General features: G+C 36.7%; 1 protein-coding gene across 1 annotated transcript; it reads left to right on the top strand.

Annotated features, from left to right (window-relative positions):
* The first annotated feature begins 174 nt into the window (after positions 1 to 174).
* Positions 175 to 22,390, top strand: LOC110725611 (WD repeat-containing protein 11-like). Its single transcript, XM_021905080.1, has 20 exons — positions 175 to 1,338; positions 2,777 to 3,248; positions 3,667 to 3,754; positions 3,847 to 4,028; positions 4,195 to 4,331; positions 4,710 to 4,776; positions 6,789 to 6,951; positions 7,042 to 7,156; positions 10,553 to 10,628; positions 10,715 to 10,897; positions 11,399 to 11,559; positions 12,051 to 12,144; positions 18,288 to 18,492; positions 18,657 to 18,943; positions 19,037 to 19,158; positions 19,574 to 19,718; positions 19,802 to 19,894; positions 20,865 to 20,938; positions 21,544 to 21,597; positions 21,835 to 22,390. Exons 1-20 carry the CDS (start codon positions 317 to 319, stop codon positions 22,133 to 22,135), a joined length of 4,041 nt encoding a protein of 1,346 aa, XP_021760772.1. The 5' UTR covers positions 175 to 316; the 3' UTR covers positions 22,136 to 22,390.
* Positions 22,391 to 23,061: the final 671 nt, after the last annotated feature.

The following is a 23,061-nucleotide window of genomic DNA, read 5'->3' as shown; positions in this document are numbered from 1 at the left end:
ACCTTGAGATCACAAGCCTAAGTCTTCCATCTATGACACCACTTGGAGATGAAATTCCCTTACCTTTCTTGGCCTCCTCACTCTTAAATGTGTGACCCGCAAATACCAAACCAAAAAACCCGCCAGCATGTCAAAGCTACTCTAAACAATTTTATACATATTGTAATACTTATCATCCGAAGCACAAGCTAGTTTTGTCGAACAAGCCCTTTCGTATCTCCCGCGCTGCAAGTCCCAACTCACAACATAACCACAGTTATTACATCTTTCTAAATTCTAACACATCTTCTTCATCATTTCCTTGATTCAACCAACAATGGCGTCGATCTCACCATCTTCCGACGCAAAACCATGGGAGTCAATGCTTCCAGGTCCACCAGGTCGCAACAATGGCGGCGCCTCCGACGTCACCTCCTCCGGCCTCCTCGCCTTCGCCTCCGGCAGCTCAGTCTCTCTCATCGACACTCGATCCATGCAACTTCTCTCCGTCATTCCTCTCCCTCCTCCACCTTCTTCTCTCTCCTACTCTTCTTCTTCCTCCCCTTCTCTCTCCCCTTTCGTCACCTCCGTTCGTTGGGCCCCACTTTCTCTCCGCCAATTCGACATCCTCTCCTCCGATTCTCTCTCCTCTTCTCACCTTCTTCTTGCTGTCGGTGATCGTCAAGGGAGATTATCGCTCCTCGATTTCAAATCTCGAGCTCCGATTCTATGGTTTGATTCAGATCACAATTCGCTGAAACTGGGTATTCAAGATATTTGCTGGGTTAAATCTACCCTTGATTCGTGGGCAATTGCCGCCATTACTGGACCTCATCTTTTGTGTTTGTTCTCATCTTCTACTGGGAAATGCTTCTTCAAATACGACGCCGTTTCGGAGTTTCTCTCCTGTATTCGCCGTGATCCGTTTGATTCTCGGCACTTTGTTGTGTTAGGGTTGAAGGGATTCTTACTTTCAGTCAAAATTACCGGAGAATCGGAAGACGGTGTCGTTTTGAATGAGCTTCAGATTCGGACTGATTCGTCGGAATTGGCGAAATTGGAGAAGGATTTGGGTGGTAATGGTGGTGGTGGGGGTAATAATAGTGCTAATACTTCTCCGACATCGGCGATTTTCCCTAATTATCCGGCCAAATGTGCGTTTTCGCCCGGTTGGCGGCATATATTGTTTGTGTCGTTTCCAAGGGAGCTTGTGGTGTATGATTTGCATTATGAGACGGCGTTGTTTGCCGCGAATTTGCCCCGGGGAGGGAAGTTTCTTGATGTCTTGCCTGACCCGAATAGCGAATTGTTGTACTCTGTGCATCTTGATGGGAAGCTTAGCACTTGGAGACGTCGAGAGTGAGTGAGCTTTACCTTGTTTTTAAGCTCCTATATTGTTGTTAATATGATCATGATTGGTAGTTTGTTCATTGTTTAGGTTGGGAATTTATATTAGGTGTAATTCAAGGTGAAATTATGATTATGATTGTTATACTTTGGATAGAGTGTGAAGAATTTTTTGTTTGAATAGGAGTGTTATATTGTCAATGTGGGAAATTTCAAATTTGGAGGTTACTTGTAATTTGGTGATACTAGCATTCTAACCTCAAAATAGAAACGAAGCATCCTTAGCAATTTAGCATATTTTGTTGTCAATTTTGGGTTGATGTGCATCGAGAATGTGCTGGGGAATAGATTGTCATGGAAAGTTTTGTGCGAAAAAAAAAGAACATTGTCTTCTTAAATTGCCAAATGCCAATGTAGGTTGAATATGGAATTGCATTTGAGTCTCACATTGTGAAAAAAAAAGGACATTGTCTTCTTTTATTTTGAATGGTTTTAGCTTGAGAGGAATAGATTGTTCTAGTGGAAAGTTCATGCATGTCATAACTCATAACTCTTAAGGAAGGTTAGAGATCTTTCCAATGACAACGGAATTTTATTTTTAAGGTCGAATATCTACATTTCGTCTATGCTTCGATGTAATCTTGTTCGGTGGAGTTGAGGCCATAGAGATTGCCTTATTAAGGCAGCCAGTGGCTCCCAAGGAACATTACGTGCCTATTCTGTATACTATAATGTTTTGTTCAATAGATGGTACAATCATATCTTATCCTATATTATAAGCGATTGCGGCTATGTGACTATTTCTTGTTGGAAGGAGTATAGGATAGAATAACTTGTTATGCTTATTGGTTTTATTGATGATCAAGGATCAGAAACCATGTTAGGCATTCTTGACAAAAGTTTTACACAAGTCAATAATTGATTATTAAATTAATCGTTTATGGCTTGTTCACAGGAGAAAGTAAATAAGACATAGGATTGGACTGTAGGAGGGAAGAATTGGGTTTGGTCGGTAGAAGGACTCACATAGTGTAGATGTGGCATCAAAGGTGAGCAACTATTAGGAAACCATACTCATTTATGAGAACAGATACAGGAACTAATTGGTAGGTAATATGAAAAATGATTACAGAAGATTAAGTTAATTAACTGACCAGAAGCAAGTTCAAGCTAATGTGAGCTCTAGTAAAGGGTAAACTAGTGAAAGACTTTTGCGATTGATATTGTTATGACTTGGCTGTGTTCTGCATAGTGATAATTTTGGTTAGTTTAAACATAGAGATTTTTGTTTTCTGTGAATGATTAAAGATAGCCTTTTCCGATTAAGCTAGCATAATTTGATAAAAACATATCAGATTCATTCATACCATCTTTGTTGTATTCACATCCTTCTTTTTTTCTTGGGTGATTTCATGATTTGGGAAGAATCCTAATTTATATTTCATCACAGAGGTGAACAGGCATATACGATTTGTTCAACACAAGAGTTGATGCCCTCTGTTGGCTCGTCTGCTCCTTCTCCCTCCATTCTTGCTGCTGTAGTATGTGAATCTGATTATGCTCTCCAAAATGTTGGCAAAATTTACTCTGATGTGCCTCATACTCCTTTTAGTGACGAGGACTTTGACAGTCCTTTTGATTTTTGTGACGAGTCACTTCCTGCCTCAAAAACTCATTTGATCTCTATTTCTGATGATGGAAAAGTATGGAACTGGCTCTTAACTGCTGAAGGACCTGAGGTGACTCCCAAAGATGTGTCAAAGTTGAAAGAACATGTGAATGAAAATGGATCACGTATTTCAGATATGAGTGCTGGTAATGACACTTCTGAGGGATCTCTGACAAGCCAAAGATCTGAACGTACGAAGGGAAGAGAGCGTTCATCTAATTTGACTGTCTATCCTGAAGACACACTATTCAAGGTTGGTCAGACTTTTTTTTACTATTCTTTTTCCTCGGATGAGTTAATTAATAATAGTATTATATTAATTTTTTTTCTTTATAAGCTTTTGGTTTCATACAAGAATTGAGCCTATTGGTAACTGGCCAAATATTAGTTATATCTTGTGATTGATGGTTGTTGAAAAGCAAAAATCAATCTGTAGATGGTTTGTCCAGCGAATGAAGCAGAAGGATGTGCTCAATTGTGTTGTTCAGAAACCGTAGATTTATTTCCAGGTTGCTCTATTGTTTACTAGTTACTTGAATTGGGTCTTATCTATTTCTCTCTCTCTCTTTTTTTTTTTTTTTTTTTTTTTTAGTATTGTAGTTTGGTAATGCATGATATAAATATTTTATTATAGATTCATATACGCACTCACATAACAATGAAATATGCAGATAATCTTAGTAGGACAGCTCCATCTAATATCTTCAACTGTGACTACGCTTGCTGTACCATCCCCTTCTTTGACAGCTACTTTGGCCCGTTAGTTTCATTTCTGATTATTCTTTACTTTAAAATGGATTATATTATTTATATTTTGGCATTACTGAATTCTGCATTTGTTTTCTCTGAAGGTGGTGGTAATCATCCTGCTGTGGCTGTTCCTCTGGTTGCTCTGGGTACCCAAAGCGGTGCAATCGAGATCATTGATGTTTCTGCCAACGCAGTTACAACTTCCTTTTCTGTTCACCATGGGATTGTCAGGGGATTAAGATGGCTTGGAAATTCTCGGTTGGTGTCATTTTCTTACACTCAGGTAATAGAATGCATAATGATATTCATATATTAAGCTGTGGACTTCCTTGCTTATACCTGTTGCTGTCTGGATTAGTCAGATGAGGTGGCAGGCCTCTGCTTATAATCATTGTCCTCACTCATGGATTTTTGTTTAATGAAAAGAAAATGCATTTGGGTGGTTGCAGGCCAATGAAAAATCCGGAGGCTACATTAACAGGCTTGTTGTGACCTGTGTTAGAAGTGGTTTTAATCGGGCATTTCGGGTTCTTCAAAAGCCAGAAAGGGCACCCATTCGAGCTCTCAGAGCATCTTCATCTGGAAGGTTAACACTGAATCTCAAATCTGACTTGGCTATGTAGATATCTGCTCTTTTTTTGTGCAACTCTTTTCCTTTGTGGTTTAAATACTCTCTGAACAAGCAGGGACAACAAACATAATATTGCTTGAATTGCATTTGATTTCTTGTTGCATAAAGACTACCTTAGTTAGTTGTAGTATTATGATTTGATTTGAATCGTTGCTTTTGAAAATAGTAAGTTGCTTTTGTACTTTACAACTTGAAAATAGTAAGTTGCTTTTGTACTTTTGTTTGACAAGTGCATTTCAATCTCCCTGTCCCCCCCCCCCCAAAACCAAAAAAAAAAAGGAAAAAGAAATATGTGCTAATGATTTGATTTGAATCGTTGGCTTAATTTTGCAGATATCTGCTACTTCTATTTCGTGATGCTCCTGTAGAGGTGTGGGCGATGACGAAGAACCCAATTATGGTCAGCTGTTAAATTCTTATATATGTTGGGCTAGTTTGATTCTTATTATCCTGCATGTTAGAAACTAAGATAAATGTATATTTTGTTAAATTTTACTTTTCCGCCTGAAAGTGTTTTTGTTTGCCTTTACTAGTGGAGTTGTATGATCCTAATTGCTTGCAACTATATTTCAGGATTTCTTATTGCCTTTTAGACGAGTTAATTTACATAGTTTAAATTAATCTTTTGAGGATCATGGACGAGTTCTATACTTGTGGAATATGAACATAATTGTTGATGGGCCTGTAGAAAAATTAATGAATGTAAATAGCAATGATAGCATCATGTTTGCTGCCTGTGACCCCTTTACTGGATACCTCACTTCTTCTCTGAATTCCTGCAAGTGTTTGAAACCAAACTAAACCCCAGGAATTCTGCAGAGTACATTAACATTATGAGTAAATACCGATTAATTTTATCATGTCAGAACTGATTTTTAAGCTAGTTGTAACTATATGTCTATATGATTATTAGCAGTTTTTTCTCCTTACAAAAGGAGGAAACAGTTTACGGTATAATTAAAGAATTAAAATGTGTGGATTTAGTAACGTTTAGTCGTTTAGTGTCCAAAACTGTCAAGACTTGCAAATATTTAGGTTGACGTGTTCTTTATCCCTATGCCAATAAGTATGTGCTTGTCCAGGCTCCTAGAGCAGTTCCTAGGAGTGAGAGATAGAAACTTGGCCAAACAAAGGTTTTGAGAGAAGTAAAGAAAATGCTCATTAGAAGCCTATACCAGCTTTTGGTACAAGGTCCTAAATGAAGCTATGAAGCTTTGGTATTATTTCACTTTGGTGCCTTGTGTTCACTAATTCCTTTTTGGAGTCCTGACATTTAAACATTTGTTTACGTTAGTACCCTTTGATAAGAGTTTCATTTAAGCAATTGAGTCATGTGCCTTTATGGTGTTCATCAACTGGCATTCATCTAAAAGTTCACACTTTAACCTGTCCAAGCTTCCAAAAATTAATTCTTTCCTTTTTATCTTTCTCCACATCTGTTTTAAAACCTTAGAAAAGAGGATATAACTTTACATATTTATAAAATTAACCAAAAATTAAATAATAAAAAAAGGAAGCTTGTATATTGCTTTTGTTGGAGCTTAGTCAACACATTAAACAAAAATCGTAGGAAAGGAAATTAGTTAAACTTGACTCTTTGTTGCGAAGCACTATAGTGAATAAAGTTGTAACTTTAGGAACAAAAAAAAGAATTACCAATAACACGGCACCAAAGTAGAAATTATATTTCAGATACAAATGAAGTAAATGTGAGCTTTGCTTTAATGGCTTTGCCCAAGAAATTTAATGCTGGCCCTATGCTGCTGTTTGTCTGCGTCATTTTTGACACAGCTATTTAACTGTAGTTCACATGCTCTTTATAGGATGAGGAGTTACGGGCGTTGGATTCTTTGTGTGAAAACCTCACCAGAGCCTAGAGTTTGTTTGTTTTTCATGGTGCTCTGGAATTATAAAATACCACACAAATTGACAATTCTTTAAATCGAGTGGAGTTATATGAACTTTTTTGTAAGTTTGTGTGAGTAAGTATGGGGAGACAGGGAGGCATATATATTTATGGATTGCAAGCTGGCTAAGTTTTTGTGGTATAAATTTGATATGGAAGTGAAAGAGTAAATTTTTTTTTTTTTTTTTACAAAATTTAATCTGAAGATTGGCAAGGTATATAGGAGAGAGTTAGTAGAATGAAGGGAAGCATGTCAAGATGTCTAGTGTTTCTTTTCGAAATGCTAGCACTCTCTTGACCTTCAAAATGATTTTGGTACAATTTATTCCTCGAGATCCTTTTCTTTGTTTATTTGTCAAAATGATCTAGTTAATGCCTTTAAATATGTTAAATGCGTGTCATTCATTCTGCTGTACAGATTTTGTATTCCTAATTTTCTCAGACATTTCTATAATTTTGGTGTTATTTGGTCTATATTCTTATCATCTCTATTTCTTTAATTTTAGCTTAGATCTCTAGCACTTCCATTTACAGTACTGGAGTGGACTCTTCCAACAGTTCCTCGACCAGCTGCACCAACCAGGCAATCCTCAATATCATTGAAAGACCGCATTGTTGGCACGCAGACGGGGACATCATCTCCGTCAAATGATACTTCAGAAGAATCTAGTAAGCTTCATTTCCATAATATTTAAGATAAAGATAATATATATGCACTGCTAATGGCTATTTGCTCATGAAATCTGCTCTGATTTGCAGAGCCAGGGAGTTCTGAGGGATCTCAGGATGAGAGCTCTGAGAGTTTTGCTTTTGCACTTGTCAATGGCGCCCTTGGAGTATTTGAGGTCCAAGGCCGTAGGATAAAAGATTTCAGGTAAATATTATTTTTCGATGCTGTTCAGAAATTGTATCTGATTGATTTTGAACTTTGTTGTCTGATTTGAGACTCCTCTTTTTCTTTGGTTTATAATAATGTTACCATATTTGGTGTTGTTATTTGTGGTTGATGATCATTGACTCTAAGTTTTGTTCTAGTCACATAATATTTAGTGGCTTATTTCACTTTCTATTGCTGACTAACAAGACCATGTATGAGAGATTGGCTTTAGCCTATCCTTCTACCAAGCTATGACACAATCTTGGGGAATTTTAATTTAGCATTAGGTTCATAGGAATTTGAGGGTTTCATCTTGTAAAACACGACTTACAGCATACTGAATTTGATGATCTTGATATGAGAATTAATTTCTATCTTCCTTCTAGAGAAAATCTAGCTAGGATGTTATGTGTTCCAACTGTGATATCCTCTGGGAATTTTTATTCCATGGGTCTGGGCCTTTCGTTCCGAGATAATAGTGAATTTCCTGCTGCTCCAATAATTAAATTACTTTGTAATTTCATCAAAGCAGAACGATATAGGAAGCAAGCAAGAAATATCACTATATCATCAGTATCTAATAAAGAGAAACAAGTATTAAGTCAGATTTGGGCTTGTGACGAAACAAATAGGTTTTGTAGGATAAAGGCTGACGGGTTGATCTCCAATGATATGAGTGATTGATAGGTCTCCCTTAGAAGAGTACCTATGACTTTCAACAATGAGGAACAGAGTTTTGAGAATTCATGAGCAAGATTCTGGCTAGAAGAGCATTATGCTTAGCGTTTTCATTTTATAAATTTTCTTAGCCTCTCATATGTGCTGATCCATTTGGACTTGGAAAATCTTTTGGATTGACTATATGTTGGGTTGCACGGCCCCAAATTTCATTTAGCCCCATTCTAGCTTCTAAAGTTTACTAGTAAATGCTGGATCATTTGTGAAAATCTTGCATGATCCCATCTTACTACTCTCGTGAGTCAGAAACTTAGAGCATTCTAGACCATTCTAAACTTTTGTCCTTTGTGAAAAAACATTTGGGAGCATTATGGTAAGATCATAAGAGGATCTTAACATTTCTAGAAGTTGGTCAACCAATCTTTGCCAGGACTTATTTGCTGACATACTTCAAGACTTCAAGTATAATATACGTGAGTTGCACTTCATTTCACAACACCCATAAGAAGCCATACGTTACAAGCTTTCTTTAGAATGGACCCTCTTTGTGCACTACAAGAATACAATAATACATTCACAGTGTATTATTGCAGCTTTGACAGTTGAGTACTGATGAAATGTTCTGAGTTGTGTATTTTGTGACACTGAGTAGGTGGATTAGGGACCAAAATAGCTTGTGGTTACAGATATGAGGATAGCTAGTGCAATGTTCTGATTGTTCATTCTAGATGAATACTCTTTCTGTCGCTACAAGATTACCCCAAACCTCAGAAGCTAGTGCAGATTGGTTCACATGGGCGGGCACAATTATTGATGAGAAGAGAGGGAGAGAGAGAGAAAGAGTATGTGGGGTTGCAAGTGGGAAAATGTACCAGCTAAGGTATGAAGCAATTTTTAGGACATCCATATTTAGCATATGAGCCAATCTTTTAAAGGCGAAGAGAGCAGCAATAAAGAAAGCGGAAAATAGCCTGCAGTCTATAGCACATTTGTACATGCCTCTGCTAGTAATCTTCAGGTAAGGTTGTTTGTGTCACTATATCTTGCACTACGCAAACCTTGAGTCCTTGAGTGTGGTGGGATCCTAATTGGCGTTCATGACTCTAGAGTGGATAATGTTGGCTATGGTGGGATCCTAACTGGCTTTCATGACTCTACCGTGGATCCTAACTGGATTTCATGACTCTAGAGTGGATCCTAACTAGCTTTCATGACTCTAGAGTGGATCATGCCCATGACCTGAATAAAAAAACCACTTATTTCAGTTGCGATTCTATTATTTTATGGTTTGTTATTTGTGGGAGGGGAGAATGTGTGAATCTTACTTAGCTACTTAACATATCTTCTTTCTAAACAATACATTAATATTTATCTAACAAATTTGACTAGCAACTTGCCAACTTTATCTAACATGATGACAAATAACCTTGCCTTACTTAAGACATGGTGATTAAGGATGGAACAAGGCAAGAATGAGATGGTTTGGGGCCTTAAGTAGGAATCTCAAGGTCATTTAAGAACCCCAGGAAGGACTTGGATGCATAATTTAAAGGCTATAATACACAAAATTGGAGCAATTTTGAATTTTTCAGGACCCGATGAAAAAATTCACAGAACAATATGGGATGCATCCATGGGTCATATAATGTTGTTTAAGCCCATATACGACCCTTATTCGGTTATATAAAGGCCTCGGGAGTCGGGGAAGCCCATAGCTAATACAAGAGATGTGTACAAAACAATAGTTTAAGGCAAAGCGGACGGTTCCGACCACTTTCCATGGGTAACACCTCGACCTCTTTCCTTTTCGCTGGATAAGTCCAAAATTGTCTAAAATTGAAGGCTATAAGCCTATAATACACAAAAACAGAGCAATTTGGGAGGTTTTGGGACCCAGTGTCAAAAAATCTCGAGATACTAGGGAGTACATCCCGAGGTCATATAATGACGTTTGGAACCATATATGATCATTGTGCATTGTCATAATTGTGGTGGCCTTGAGTTGATGAAATTGGCGAAAGTTGTAAACTGGTAAATTGACTGTTTTAAGGCATAGTGGATGGTTCTACCCGCCCAATTGGACTCCCGTAGTGTATTTGGGTCTATGGGAAGCATCTCGGCTATATTTGTTTTTGGGTAAAAAAAAGTAAAAAATTGTCCAAAATTGAAGGCTGTTATCCACGTTTTCGGGTCAATTTTGATTTTTTTTCAAAAAATGAACTGAATGTGTGGGGTGGTTTCTGGTGTCAATATAACTTGGTTTGGAACCATAAGACACCTATAAAGATGCCTACTAAGTCCCGAACATGAGTTTAGTTTCATTCAATTATATAATGTTGCATTATTGTTGGTTTGAAGTAAAAGAGATGGTTCTGATAATGACAAACTTTGTGCAACACCATAATAACTATATATTTAGCATAAATTACTAATCAAGTAATCATGGATGCATAAATTTATGTATAAAAAATGCAGTCCCTCAAGGTTTGATATGTGAAATTGTGGTGTTCTCTTGCTTCTCAATTCTCTTTGTCTTGTCTAGTTTAACACAGTTAGAAATCTATGCTTCCATGTCTGCTCCAAGTAATGGAACATATTGCATTACTTAACTGTTATTTTAACTTTTTTGCTACTGAAGTGTTGGCTTATATGCCTTAGATTGTTATAGCTTGTATTTGATATTTTAATTCTCATAAGTGGTGTGTTTGTCGTCAGACCAAAGTGGCCTTCTTCTTCCTTTGTTTCATCTGATGGGTTGATCACAGCCATGGCATACCGACTTCCTCATGTGGTATATTCAACACATATTCCAAGCTATAATGATTTTAGAAGCAAACATTTTACTATTATGAATGGATACCTTTTTTTTTCTGTTAGGTTATGGGGGACAGATCTGGTAACATACGCTGGTGGGACGTGACAACTGGGCACTCTTCCTCATTCAATACTCATAGAGAAGGAATAAGGAGGATTAAATTTTCACCTGTCGTTGCTGGAGATCGAAGTCGAGGGCGTGTCGCTGTACTATTTTATGATAACACATTTGCTGTATACGACCTTGTAAGTGTAGCTGAGGCAACTCACTGGAAAACAGATATTATCTTCGAGAGTATTGCTCTTTTTGTTTCATTTGAAGGTCTTTCAATGCAACAATGTTTATGGCTAACTTTATTAGGAAATAAGGGATAAGTGGTGAGCAATTTATGTTCAGCTTCTACTTACTTTGAAGTTCAAACCTACGCCATCTTCTTAAATTTGAAAATCAAGATCCTAATCATATATTTTTTAAGAATTGTAAATTTTTTCTAATAAATTGGTTATTATTATCAATTCATGTGTGAAGTATACGACTCATGTCTTTAAAGTCCCATTGTAAATTTTAGGAATTGTTATGATCTTTTTAACAAATTTTTGTTGGTACCTCTTGCTGCACTTGGTGATTGCAAGATTATAATTGCTTTTACATGTTACACCAAAGATAAGAAAATATTTTAAAAAAATATTCATGTGTTTTCTTCTTACTGTGCTGTAACTGAACTATTCGCTTTGTTGAATTTTCAGGACTTGCCAGATCCATTAGCAAATTCCATTGCTCAACCCCAATTTCCGGGAACACTTGTATTGGAACTTGACTGGCTGCATTTGCGAACAAACAACAGTGATCCACTAGGCTTGTGTATTGCTGGAGCTGATAGTAGTTTTCGACTTGTTGAGGTTACTGTGTATGTTTCTTTCTATGTTTAGTTTGATACTTTCCACTTGAGCTCCTTTTAAATTATAAAGTCTATAAGATGGTAAGCTTACTCAAATTACTATTTGTTTATCATAATCCGTTTGCACCCTCGCATGAACTTCACTTTGAATCCTGTCATAACTCTCTGCTACCTTTTGTTTAAATAAACTTTTGGCAAACTTTCTTTTATATACATATGTTACGTAATTTACAGTTTGCTCATTACTTTTCTTAAATAGTTTTTGACATGAACTCTTTGATCATTTGCATTACTTTGGACTCTTCTTTCCTTTACCTTGAGTAGGTCATTTTTTTTAACTGTTGCTCAAGTAAAGAGTTTGTTGACTGATATTGCTGAAAAACTACCAAGCTATAGATTTTGCTGTATTTATAACATCATCTACATTAATATAATTTCACTTTGATTATTCCCAAAATAATTGATGTTCTCCCCCCTCAATCTTTCTTTTCCTCTTGCAGAAATGACCAAAGATCTACACATGGGTCAATTAGGGAGAAGTTTCGGCCAATGCCTCTGTGTGCTCCCATCTTACTTCCTACACCACATGCCCTGGTAAATTATGATGATGTTTTATTATATTTCATATATATATATATATATATATATATATATATATATTTTAATTCCCGGGCTTTGTTTCTTCTAGTTAAATCAGTAAGCATACTCTATGTTACATTGACACGGGTACAGGTATTCAATATTGGTACGGATCCGAGTGTCCGATACGTCATTTTCAAAAATTTAGGACACGGGGACACCGTCTTAACTTGGGACACGGTTACGGATATGGGCATATGGAAATAATTTTTTTTAAAGAAAATGGATACTCCATAATTAGTAGTGTGGGAATTGGGGAAGCCAGATTATCTTTTACCGCGTGAAGTGTAGTAGTAAACTTGTACTGTATGTGAGCAGTAATTAAATAATTTTAAGTGGGAAAAGGCTGTTAAAAAAAATTAAAATATTAAAGAGGTGGGTCACGTGGGATAGATTGTGTAGAGGGGTTAAAGAAGTTGTGGGGTCAGATCAAAAGGTCAAATTCAAGGTTAAAAGTATCCAGTTGTATCCAACCTACCCCTTTTATATAAAATAAAAAACTTTTTATTTGGCCAAAAGACCGAAAGATCTGCTCGCGCAACCCTCGCCACAAAAGTATACAAGGAGCTTAAATTATGTGTTTTTTCTTTTATCTTACCACGAATATCCTTTTCAAAATGACATTGCCGTACCCAAGAGCCAAGTGGAGTATCCGGAACGGATTTCATACCCGGATCCGAGGTATGACGACAATTTTGCTGTGTCCGAGTAACACATAGCATACTTCTTTTATGGTATCAGAGTTATTTGTTGACGAATCATTGATGTTCAAATATATATATATTTAAATGGTTTAAGATAGGTCTATGCTCTAGTCCCATGGGAGGTGTTTTGTCTTCTTTCAATTTTTCATAAGAGGTTTATTTGCATGCGGTTCGATGCACAAGCATGGAGCCCGCCAATTAAAAAAACCGATTACCACTCACATGTGTTCTGTACCACTATGTCAAGAAATCCGAGCATACAACCTAGAATTGGACTACTCACGCTTCTTGTTCTCGCCATATCTGATTATAGTCCGAATCAGCTGTTTTTAAACACTACTTCCTCATTGGCCACGGATACCCTATGTAGACGATTGAATAGGACAACAGACAGTGTTCCATTAGTTCGCTAAGGTTTCCCGACCCCAAATTGGCCGAAATCCCTAAACTCACACAGGTTCTCTATCAACGAATATTTGTCATGTTGTACCACTGCTTCGCCGAGTGAATCCCGAACTATGAGTCCTTCAACAACAAAAGACATTACCAGAAATATAGTTGACAACACTCTAAACTAACATAAAATACAATGTCAACGGTTAGACGATTGATCTAAGGCAAGACGAACGATATCGAGTTCATAGATTCGACGTCGCGTTCGCGTCGTTCCAATCATATGGCCAGGTTAACATTCCCAGTCGAAGCTATGACACCGTCATATTTTCCGCCTTGCCCCCAGTGAGATTTTTGTGTGCTTTTCTGGCAATTCACACTACCTACATGAGGTGAGAAGGCCTCAAAGTTGAATAACTATATTATAGCTTTATATTCAACATTGAGTTGTCCACCTTCCCCTATAGAGCTTTTTATTGTACCCCTTGTAAAAACTAGTGAACACCCAACTCAGAGTAAGACAATAATGGGTCAAAACTTGTGAAAATGTGAATATGTGATAATAACAATTTTTTTTTTTGGGTGGAATCCAAAGAATAGGTATCAAACTACATTTTTCCACTTTTATTTTTGTGGGCCCCAAAAAGGGAAATACGGGGAAAAAGGCGGTAATTGGAAAAATAGGAAAATTTGCTGAAAGAGCCGTGAAGATGGGGAAAAGGTTGGGAATAATAGGGAGTGGGTTTTTGACACTTATTGCATCCAATATTCCAATACTATTATTGTGCTTTTTTCGAGGTTCGAGATTGGGACCGAGAATGTGGTGATTGCCCCCAGAAAAGGATGATGTGATGGGGGGACGGTTTGTGTTAAGGGTGAGCAAAAAATCAGGGTACCTTGAATCAGAACCGAAACCAGAACCTATACAAGAAGTTCCGATTCCGGGTAACAAAATGGAGAACAACAGGTTTCGGTCAGGTTCTTAATTTATTGGAATCAGAACCTGTAGGTGCCCTGTAACCTTAGACTATCTCCAATGATGAGACTCAAGTTTGAGTATTGAAATACAAAATGAGTTGTTTTTTACCTCCAATGATGATATCATACCCAATTCTCAATTTAGCAACTCATGTGAAATCTAATTTCACAATGGCGAGACTTTTTAAAAATATACAAATGTCACTTTCAATTTATGACCCGCCAAATCCATTTCTTATTTAATATTAAATATTATAAGATTAAAAAAAAAAAGTAAAACTTAAACAAATTACAAAATATATTACCTATATTGATAAGGGCCTTACAGTCTTACACTTTTGTCTTAAACAAAAAGTTAGTAGGTATATTACAAGACAAAGTACCCTGAATCAGAACACTGTAGATCGATTCTAGGGGTGAAAGCTCGGTTTTCCGTTTGGTTTTTTGCCCAAACCGAAACCGAACCACCATAATTCGGTTTCTTGATTTTGCAAACCACACCGCACCACTTTAGCTTTGAAACCGAACCAACCCAAACCACCTAAATTTCGGTTTTCTTAAAAAAAACCGAACCGCACCGAATTTTCATATCAAACATCATAAACATCAAATTTTGCAAAAAAAAATCCAAACCAAAACACACCAGATTCGCAAACATTCCTAGACATAATTACTATAATATCGAATTGCTATAATTTCGAAAAATTTAAGATAAAACCCTAATTTCATTGAACAAAAAATTGGAATAAAAATCACCGAAATATCAGAAAAAATTGGACAAAAATTAGTAGAAAAAAAAAACACAAACCAAATTAAAAGAAAGAAAAAGAGGACAAACCTCACATTCCACCGAAAAAACGTCGAATTTGGGTTTTTAATGGTCAAATTCGACCATGAAAACTTTAGATCTAGAGTTTTCGTAGTCGAATTTGACATGAAAAACCTTTAGTTGATGGTGTTCGAAATCAAAACATTTCATTTAGTTGATGGTGTTCGTTAATGGTGAAGCGAATTCGAATTTTATTAATCAAAACCTCGATGTTTTCGTTAATGGTTGCGAGGAGAGACAAGAAAAACGAAAAGAAAAGAGGAGAATGAGACAATGAAAGCGAAGAAGAGGAGAGAGAATGGGCAATTGGGCGGAATCCGGGAAAGAGGAGAAGAGGAAAGGAGAGAGAAAGGGTAGAAAGAGAGAGGGAGGCTGGGAGTGATTAGGGTTTCTTTTTTAGCTTTATATACCTAGGGTACTTTAGTTTTGGGCCAGGGGTTATGTAGGGTTGGGCCTCTAATTCGGTTTGGTTCGGTTTTTCATTTTCCCGAACCGAAAACCGAATTTCATATTTTTTACACCGAAACCAAACACCCTCCCAAAAAACCGAACCACATTCCTTATTCGGTTCGGTTCGGTTTGGTTTTACACCGAATTTCTTTCACCCCAATCCGATTCGGTTCCCAATTTCCGAGAACCTGTACATCGGTTCCACTTCCCTCTTATGCTCACCCTTAGTTTGTGTTGCTGGTGATGATGGAATGAAGTAATTGATTGTTTTCATGAGATAAGATATGATACTTACATTACAAACATGATGAATTGTTTGTTCAAATCTATCAATCAACCCATCACATCACATATGTGAATAGTAATATGATTATCCATAGTTACTATTGTCAAATCAATCATCACATCATATCATGTATTTTTTTCCATTATTATTGTCAAGTCACATCACTATTATGGATATATGACATCAATTTACCTATATTACATCACTTATATAACATAATTATACTTTTATGACATCATTATTGTTAAGTCACATCATATTATGATATCACATCATTATAAATATAATTACATAATATGACATCATTATAGTCAAGTCAAATCATTTTAATATATTTTAATGACATCATTATAGTCAAGTAACATCACTTCAACATATTCATATGACATCATTATAGTCAAGTAACATCACTTCAACATATTCATATGACATCATTATAGTCAAGTCGCTTCATCATCTTTTAAAATTTCATGAATTTCAAAATAGAGTCAGAACTCATTCTTGATACTCTATAGACATCTGTATTGTATAGACATCGATATCAGTGTCTTATAGTTTCAAATTACCTTATATGACCCAAGAGTCACCCCACACATTCTGTTCATTTTTTGAAATTTTTTTCAAATTTGACCTGAAATCATGGATCTTAATACAATTTTCCACTTTTTTAGCCTTCAATTTTGGACAATTTTCCACTTTTTTGATTTGAAACTAAATATTGCCCAGATGCTTACCACGGATCCTAATACACCCCGGGAGTCCATTTGGATAGATACAACCTTTTAATATGCCTTTAAATGGTAAATTTACCTGTTTACAACTTACACCGATTTCTAAAACTCAAGCCTACCACGGACATTTATGACAAGATATAATGGTCATTTATGGTTCCAAACGACACTATATAACCCCGAGATTTATCCCCAAGTATCTCAAGACTTTTTCGACATCGGGTCCCGAAACCTCTTAAACCTCAAAAAGCGTGGATTAGCCTTCAATTTGGACAATTTTCCACTATATTTGACCAGGAACTAAAAATTGCCGAGATGTTTACCATAGTCCCTAATAACCTCCGGGAGTCTAATTGGGTGGGCGCAACCATCTAATTTGCCTTTAAACGATCAATTTACCTCTCTACAACTTACACCAATTTCATAAACTCAAGTCTACCACGGACATTTATGACAACATATAATGATCATATATGGTTCCAAACGGCATTATATGACCCCGAGATGTATCACCTAGTATCTCAAGACTTTTCGACATCGGGTCCCGAAACCTCTGAAATTGGCCAAAAACGTGTATTATAGCCTTTAATTTTGCCAATTTTTTACTTTTTTTTACCCGAAAACAAAAATTGTCGAGAAGCTACCTATAGACCCTAATACTCTCCGAGAGTCCAGTTGGGTGGGTGGAACCATCGAATTTGTCTTTAAGCGTCCAATAAAACCCGTTTTCGTACACGCCTCTTGTATTGGCTATAAGCTTTTACGGGGACTTTACGTAGGCGAATAATGGTCATATATGGGTCGAAACAATATTATATGACCCTGGTCCATCCCATAGTGTTCCGTGAATTTCCGACACCGGGTCCCGACACCTCCTAAATTTCTCCGATTTCGTGTATTATAGCCTTCATATTTGGCTTCCGTGTATCATTTTTTCACCCGGTGAGATTATGCATCCGAGTACTTCCATGGGTTCCCAAAAGGCCTTGAGAGTCATAAATAATGCGTGGAACCATCTCATTCATCCTTAATCATCCTGTCTTAAGGGCACGGTCCTTAGGAGTCATAAATAGTGCCCGGAACCAAGTATGCCTTGTCCTTGGTGCACATGTCTTGTGCACATGCCACATGCCACACGCCCCCTTGCACCATCCAACATCCCAACACTTAGGCTTTGTGACCTATTTTAATCCCGTACTTAGCATTTTTTAGCATATAAGATGCATCGCTAATCTCGTTTTCCAAAATATACTACCTCTTTTAAATATTAATTACAACTTTGGAATATTTTATATCTACTAATAATACCCCAAAGTTGCAACTAATATTTAACAGCGGTAGTAGGTCTTTTTAGGGAATAAGGTGGTGGGAGGGACAAAATGAAGTGGGATATAGGGCTGAATCTTAGTGGATGTGGCAACAAAGCCACTCTGCTACTTATATCTAAAGTGATAGTAGCAAAGTTTCTCCTGTTTTATGAAAAGCTTTCTACAAATACAGTGAGTGCACTACACTACATATGAACTATACAATGTGTAGCTAGAGTCTGGAAATTATTTTGTCTTTCATATTAGTTTGAGTGTTTTGAGTGCTCAATCTAGTAGTGCCAAGCTTTTTCCAAGATAGTGACCGTGAATCTAGATTGACATTTATTGTAATACATTAATGACGAAGATGGAAGTGCATCCGAACAATTTTATGTACTCATTTAATTATTCTCTCTTCAGGCATTGCGAATGATTTTGCAACTGGGTGTGAAACCTTCTTGGTTTAACACAAGCAGTATAATGATTGATAAAAGGCCACACCATATCCCAGGAACTCCAAAATCAGCAGGTGATCTCCGCAGTTACATTATTGACACTCCACCTGTTGGTGATGTTGCGATCCCAGAAATGCTTCTCAAAGTGTTGGAACCCTATCGTCAAGAAGGTGCTTCTATATATATTCAGTCGCTACTATACAGTTTTTAGTTTTAAGTAGGCTTGTCAACAATTTTTAATCATGCGTGAATGTAGTTTATTCATGGCTTCTTTTTTTTTTTTTTTTTTTTTTTTTTGACGAGACTATTCATAACTTCATTTTTCTTATTATAGGGTGCATTCTTGATGACGAGAGGGCAAGACTATATGCAAAGATAATGTATAAAGGTTCTGCTGTGAGGCTTGCCTTCGCTGCAATGATCTTTGGTGAATCATCTGAGGCACTTTTTTGGCTACAGCTTCCTCGTGCACTTAACCATCTTATAAACAAGTCACCGATTAAGCTGCCTCAGAGAAAGTCTATGCCAGATCCAGCTCCACAGGTTGATGAAGCAGCCCTTCTGACTGAAATAAAATCGGGTGGTAATTCATTGCCTGGGTCAGAGAGAAGAGAATCACTGGTAAATCATATGTATATTGCGCACTACCACTATTATAGGAGGTTGTTTTATTTAAAAAGTTTATGTTTGTAATCTGGATTCATTTTGCTGTAGAGTCAAGGCCAGCTTAGATTAATGGCCTTTGAGCAAGAAGAATTGTGGGAGACTGCTAACGAACGAATACTTTGGCATGAGAAACTGAATGGAGAAGATGCTATCCAAAACCGTGTACATGAGTAAGTCTTTGCTGTTTCTAATTTTATTAGATTTATTATTATTTACAAATCAAAAATATTAAATAAGGTAGCTCTCAGTTGTTCAAAACACAATAACTGTTAGCTAGTCCAGATTTAATGGGCAGATCTAATGTTTTGGGCACTGTGGAAGCCTTTGTGATAGCTTTGTAATTTTTTCTTAAAAGAGAAGACACTTAAAAGAAAAGTACTCAGGCTCCTAGCTTACAACTATGTTTTCAGAAATTTCATAATTTCAACTGTCACTGTCTACCCCAGCTATCTCTCTTTTTTCATATATAGTACTGTTCAAACCATGTTCCTGGCTACCAATTGTACCTTGTTGATACATTTAACTTGCTTTAAGCCAATGATAATGCATACATCTATTCTAATGACTCTTTGGTATTATGGACAGTCTTGTCTCAGTTGGAAATTTAGAAGCTGCAGTTAGTTTATTACTATCCACTTCCCCTGAAAGCAATTACTTTTATGCAAACGCGCTGCGTGCAGTTGCCCTTGCTTCTGCTGTGTCAAAGTCTCTTCTTGAACTTGCTGTTAAGGTATTGCAACAGACTCGCATTGAATTAAACTGTATGTTTCCTATGGGTCTATGTGTACTCTAATCATAGTCACCTTTATCTAGGTTGTTGCAGCTAATATGGTAAGGACAGATAAATCATTGTCTGGCACTCATCTTCTTTGTGCTGTTGGAAGGCATCAAGAAGCTTGTTCACAGGTCAATTTTCTCCCCTTCTTAGGGTAGCTATAGAAGGGTAAAAAGGAATAAAACTGTGTATGGCTGTAGCCTGTGCACATAATGTCTGCTTTCTCATATATGCAATGCTGTCCCTTTTTCCTCGTCTATAAACCCAAATTAATTTGAACCAAACTCAGTCAAGAAAAGTGGGATGGGGGAAGTAGGAGGACCACTTATTGCTGTGCTTCCTCATATTCGTTCCTGTAGGCTTCTATATGACTCTCAGGTTGTCTGACTGTTCTATGCTGTGTGGCTGCGGCCCATGAGACCATGATGATATTACTGTGCAGCAGTTAAAAATATAATTACCAATTTATCACTGTTATTTTGCAGTGCTTCAGAAATACATGAAATAGACTTCTGTTGCTGCATTTCCAATAGGACTTGTGCAAAAACAATTTTACCTCTAGTATACTAAGTGCATTAAATCAAGAGGAGACAAGTGCTGCTCGAGTGTAGCTTATTGCAATACTGTTTGTGCTCTGTGGCTGTTATTAAGTTTTGGTTCAGAGAAATATAATGCGTTGCTTCTAAAATTTGTGTGATGATCAACTAAAAATCTAAGCCAAATTGGAAGATTATGTTATGACTCATGTGGGATTTTGGTGCTTTGCCAGGAAATTCTCAGTTTTCTCATCATTTTCTCAGCTTATAATCTCTATATATTGTCTAAATGAAGAAATGTCAAGAAATGCCTCAAACTCAATCACTCAATCACTCAATCAAAGCCCTTAATCCCATAAGAAATGCCTCAAACTCAAGATTTAAAGTTTTTTCCATTTTGTGATCATTTTGAATTGAGAATGTTTTTTTGTACCTGTTGGAGTGTAAGACCAGTTTTGATATTAATTTGGGAATCCTCTCGAGCTACACTGTAAGGCGCAATGTGGTGTAGAAATACTGATTTAATTATTTGTTACACTGAAGTTTATCTTATCCTTCACTGCAGCTACAAGATGCTGGATGCTGGACTGATGCTGCAACTTTGGCTGCAACACATTTAAAGGGTTCAGATTACTCAAGGTCTGTCTCTTCTCATATCACATGATTATTCTATGATGCTCAGACTCAGATTCAAGTGTCAGATTCAAATATGGATCTAAGTTTGATTTGAATGTTTCTAATTCTGAAGATTTGCAGACACAATTGTTCAAAGATTTGATTGGGCCGTGAGTGCGTGACACACAATTAGAATACTTATACATGTATATAGGAGTAGAAAAGTATCTATACTATTACCATACTTGAGCTGGAATGATGAGTCATAACATCACAGATTTATTATACCATCATACCATGACAAGAAAATGCCTGAAACTATAATCTGTATAACCAGTGTTGGTTTGACTAGATTACCCCCCCCCCCAAACACCCCTCCCCTCTCGCTCCAGTAGAGATATAGTATCTTATTATCTTATCTATGGACATATTGTAGATTGAGTTCAATTTTTTTTCTTCTGAAAAGTAGCTCTCATGACTCATTTATCACCTAGCATTTGCAGTATATATAAAAATTGGCAGTTCACTGACTCACTGTCTTCTTTATTTTAGTTGTTGCCTAAGAAAGTTTTCCAAATCTTACTACATACAAATGCTCACTTGCTTGTTTCTTTTCTGTGATACACTAGGGTATTGCAAAGATGGGCTGACCATGTGCTTCACACAGAGCACAATCTCTGGAGGTATGGCAATGGTTTTCTTCTTATCGTATATTGTCTGGAAAAAGTCATCACTTTTCTTAAAAAAAAACGATTACGTAAAGTGGGAATTTATTGTTAAAATCTTTTCCTTTTCTTAATCATGACGACCAGAGGTTGGGACCTTGTGACAACTAACTCCAAATGCAGGAAACATCTTATCTTTCTCATAGTGTCCTGCCTACAACTACATGAGCTAATACGCAGCTATGTTCATTTCAGGGCTCTGATTTTGTATGTTGCTGCTGGTGCATTTCGAGAAGCTTTAACTGCTCTTCGTGAAGCCCAACAACCAGACACAGCAGCCATGTTCGTTGTTACTTGTCGTGAAATTCATACTGATATTATTGCTAATATGGAGGACACAGAACAAGGGACTGAATCATCCAGTAAAGTCCAGCTTCCAATCTTGCCTGAGCTTAGTTTGGAAAATGAAGAAGTCATTGCCGCGTATGAGCTATATGGGCAGTATCAAAGAAAACTGGTCCATTTGTGCATGGATTCACAGCCTTTCTCGGACTGAACACTAAGAAGTTGGGCAACACTTAATTCTAAAAGTTTAGTGGCCTAAGCTAAACTGTAGATTAATTTAAGTAACAATTTATGTATTTATTTATTTATTTATTTTATATATAGCAAAAAAAATTAATACTCTCCACTAGAGTATTTTTGCAAAATTTTGTTGATACAAGTCTGTAGACTTAAATTAACGGTATTGGATCAAAAAAGGGTATTGGATCAAAAAGTCAAATTACTGACTTGATAATATTTTAAATTTCATTGAAATTGAAGTATTAACTTGGGTGAAAAAAAAAAAATAAATAAAAAAGCTTAAAATTTTAAATTTCACTTAATCTGAATGGTGAGAAACTTCTATGATATTAATGTGCATTTTGCCTTTATTACTAACAATTAAGTTCAGGTCAAAGGCAAAATGCACATTAAATCATAAAGTATCACCTCAATAAACAGAATTTCTCGTCTTCTCAACCTCATTTGGATGAGAAAATTGAACTTGAAGAAGTAATCACTCTAAGCTTTATCCTTTAAGATGATATGACAAATAAATTAAGGAAAAATGTAAACTAATAATCCCACCTTTACTCCATCTTCCATAAATAATCCCACCTTTTGAAATTCCAGAAACAATCCCACCTTTGACGGGGGTCTTCCACTAACAATCCATAACCGGTTAAATTATTTTGGTAACCGGTTTTTCTAGGTTATGAGACACGTGTCGACTTTGGTTTATTCTATTTTTTATTAAAAAAAAAAAAAAAAAAAAACTAACATTGTCGCACACCCCTCCATATCACTGTCGCAGCCGCCTCCCTTCCTCGGCAACCCAACCTAGGCGTCCGACTTAATCTCAACTTCTCAATGATCTCTTCGTATCTTCTTCTTCTCCTTCACTAACTTGAGGAAGGTGGCTGGGGTCGAGTTTTTCGA

This window comes from Chenopodium quinoa, unplaced genomic scaffold (genome assembly GCF_001683475.1).
Source record: "Chenopodium quinoa cultivar QQ74 unplaced genomic scaffold, ASM168347v1, whole genome shotgun sequence".
Taxonomy (NCBI): domain Eukaryota; kingdom Viridiplantae; phylum Streptophyta; class Magnoliopsida; order Caryophyllales; family Amaranthaceae; genus Chenopodium; species Chenopodium quinoa.
Note: the sequence above shows the minus strand (reverse complement) of the source record. Positions and strands in the feature narration are given on the sequence as shown.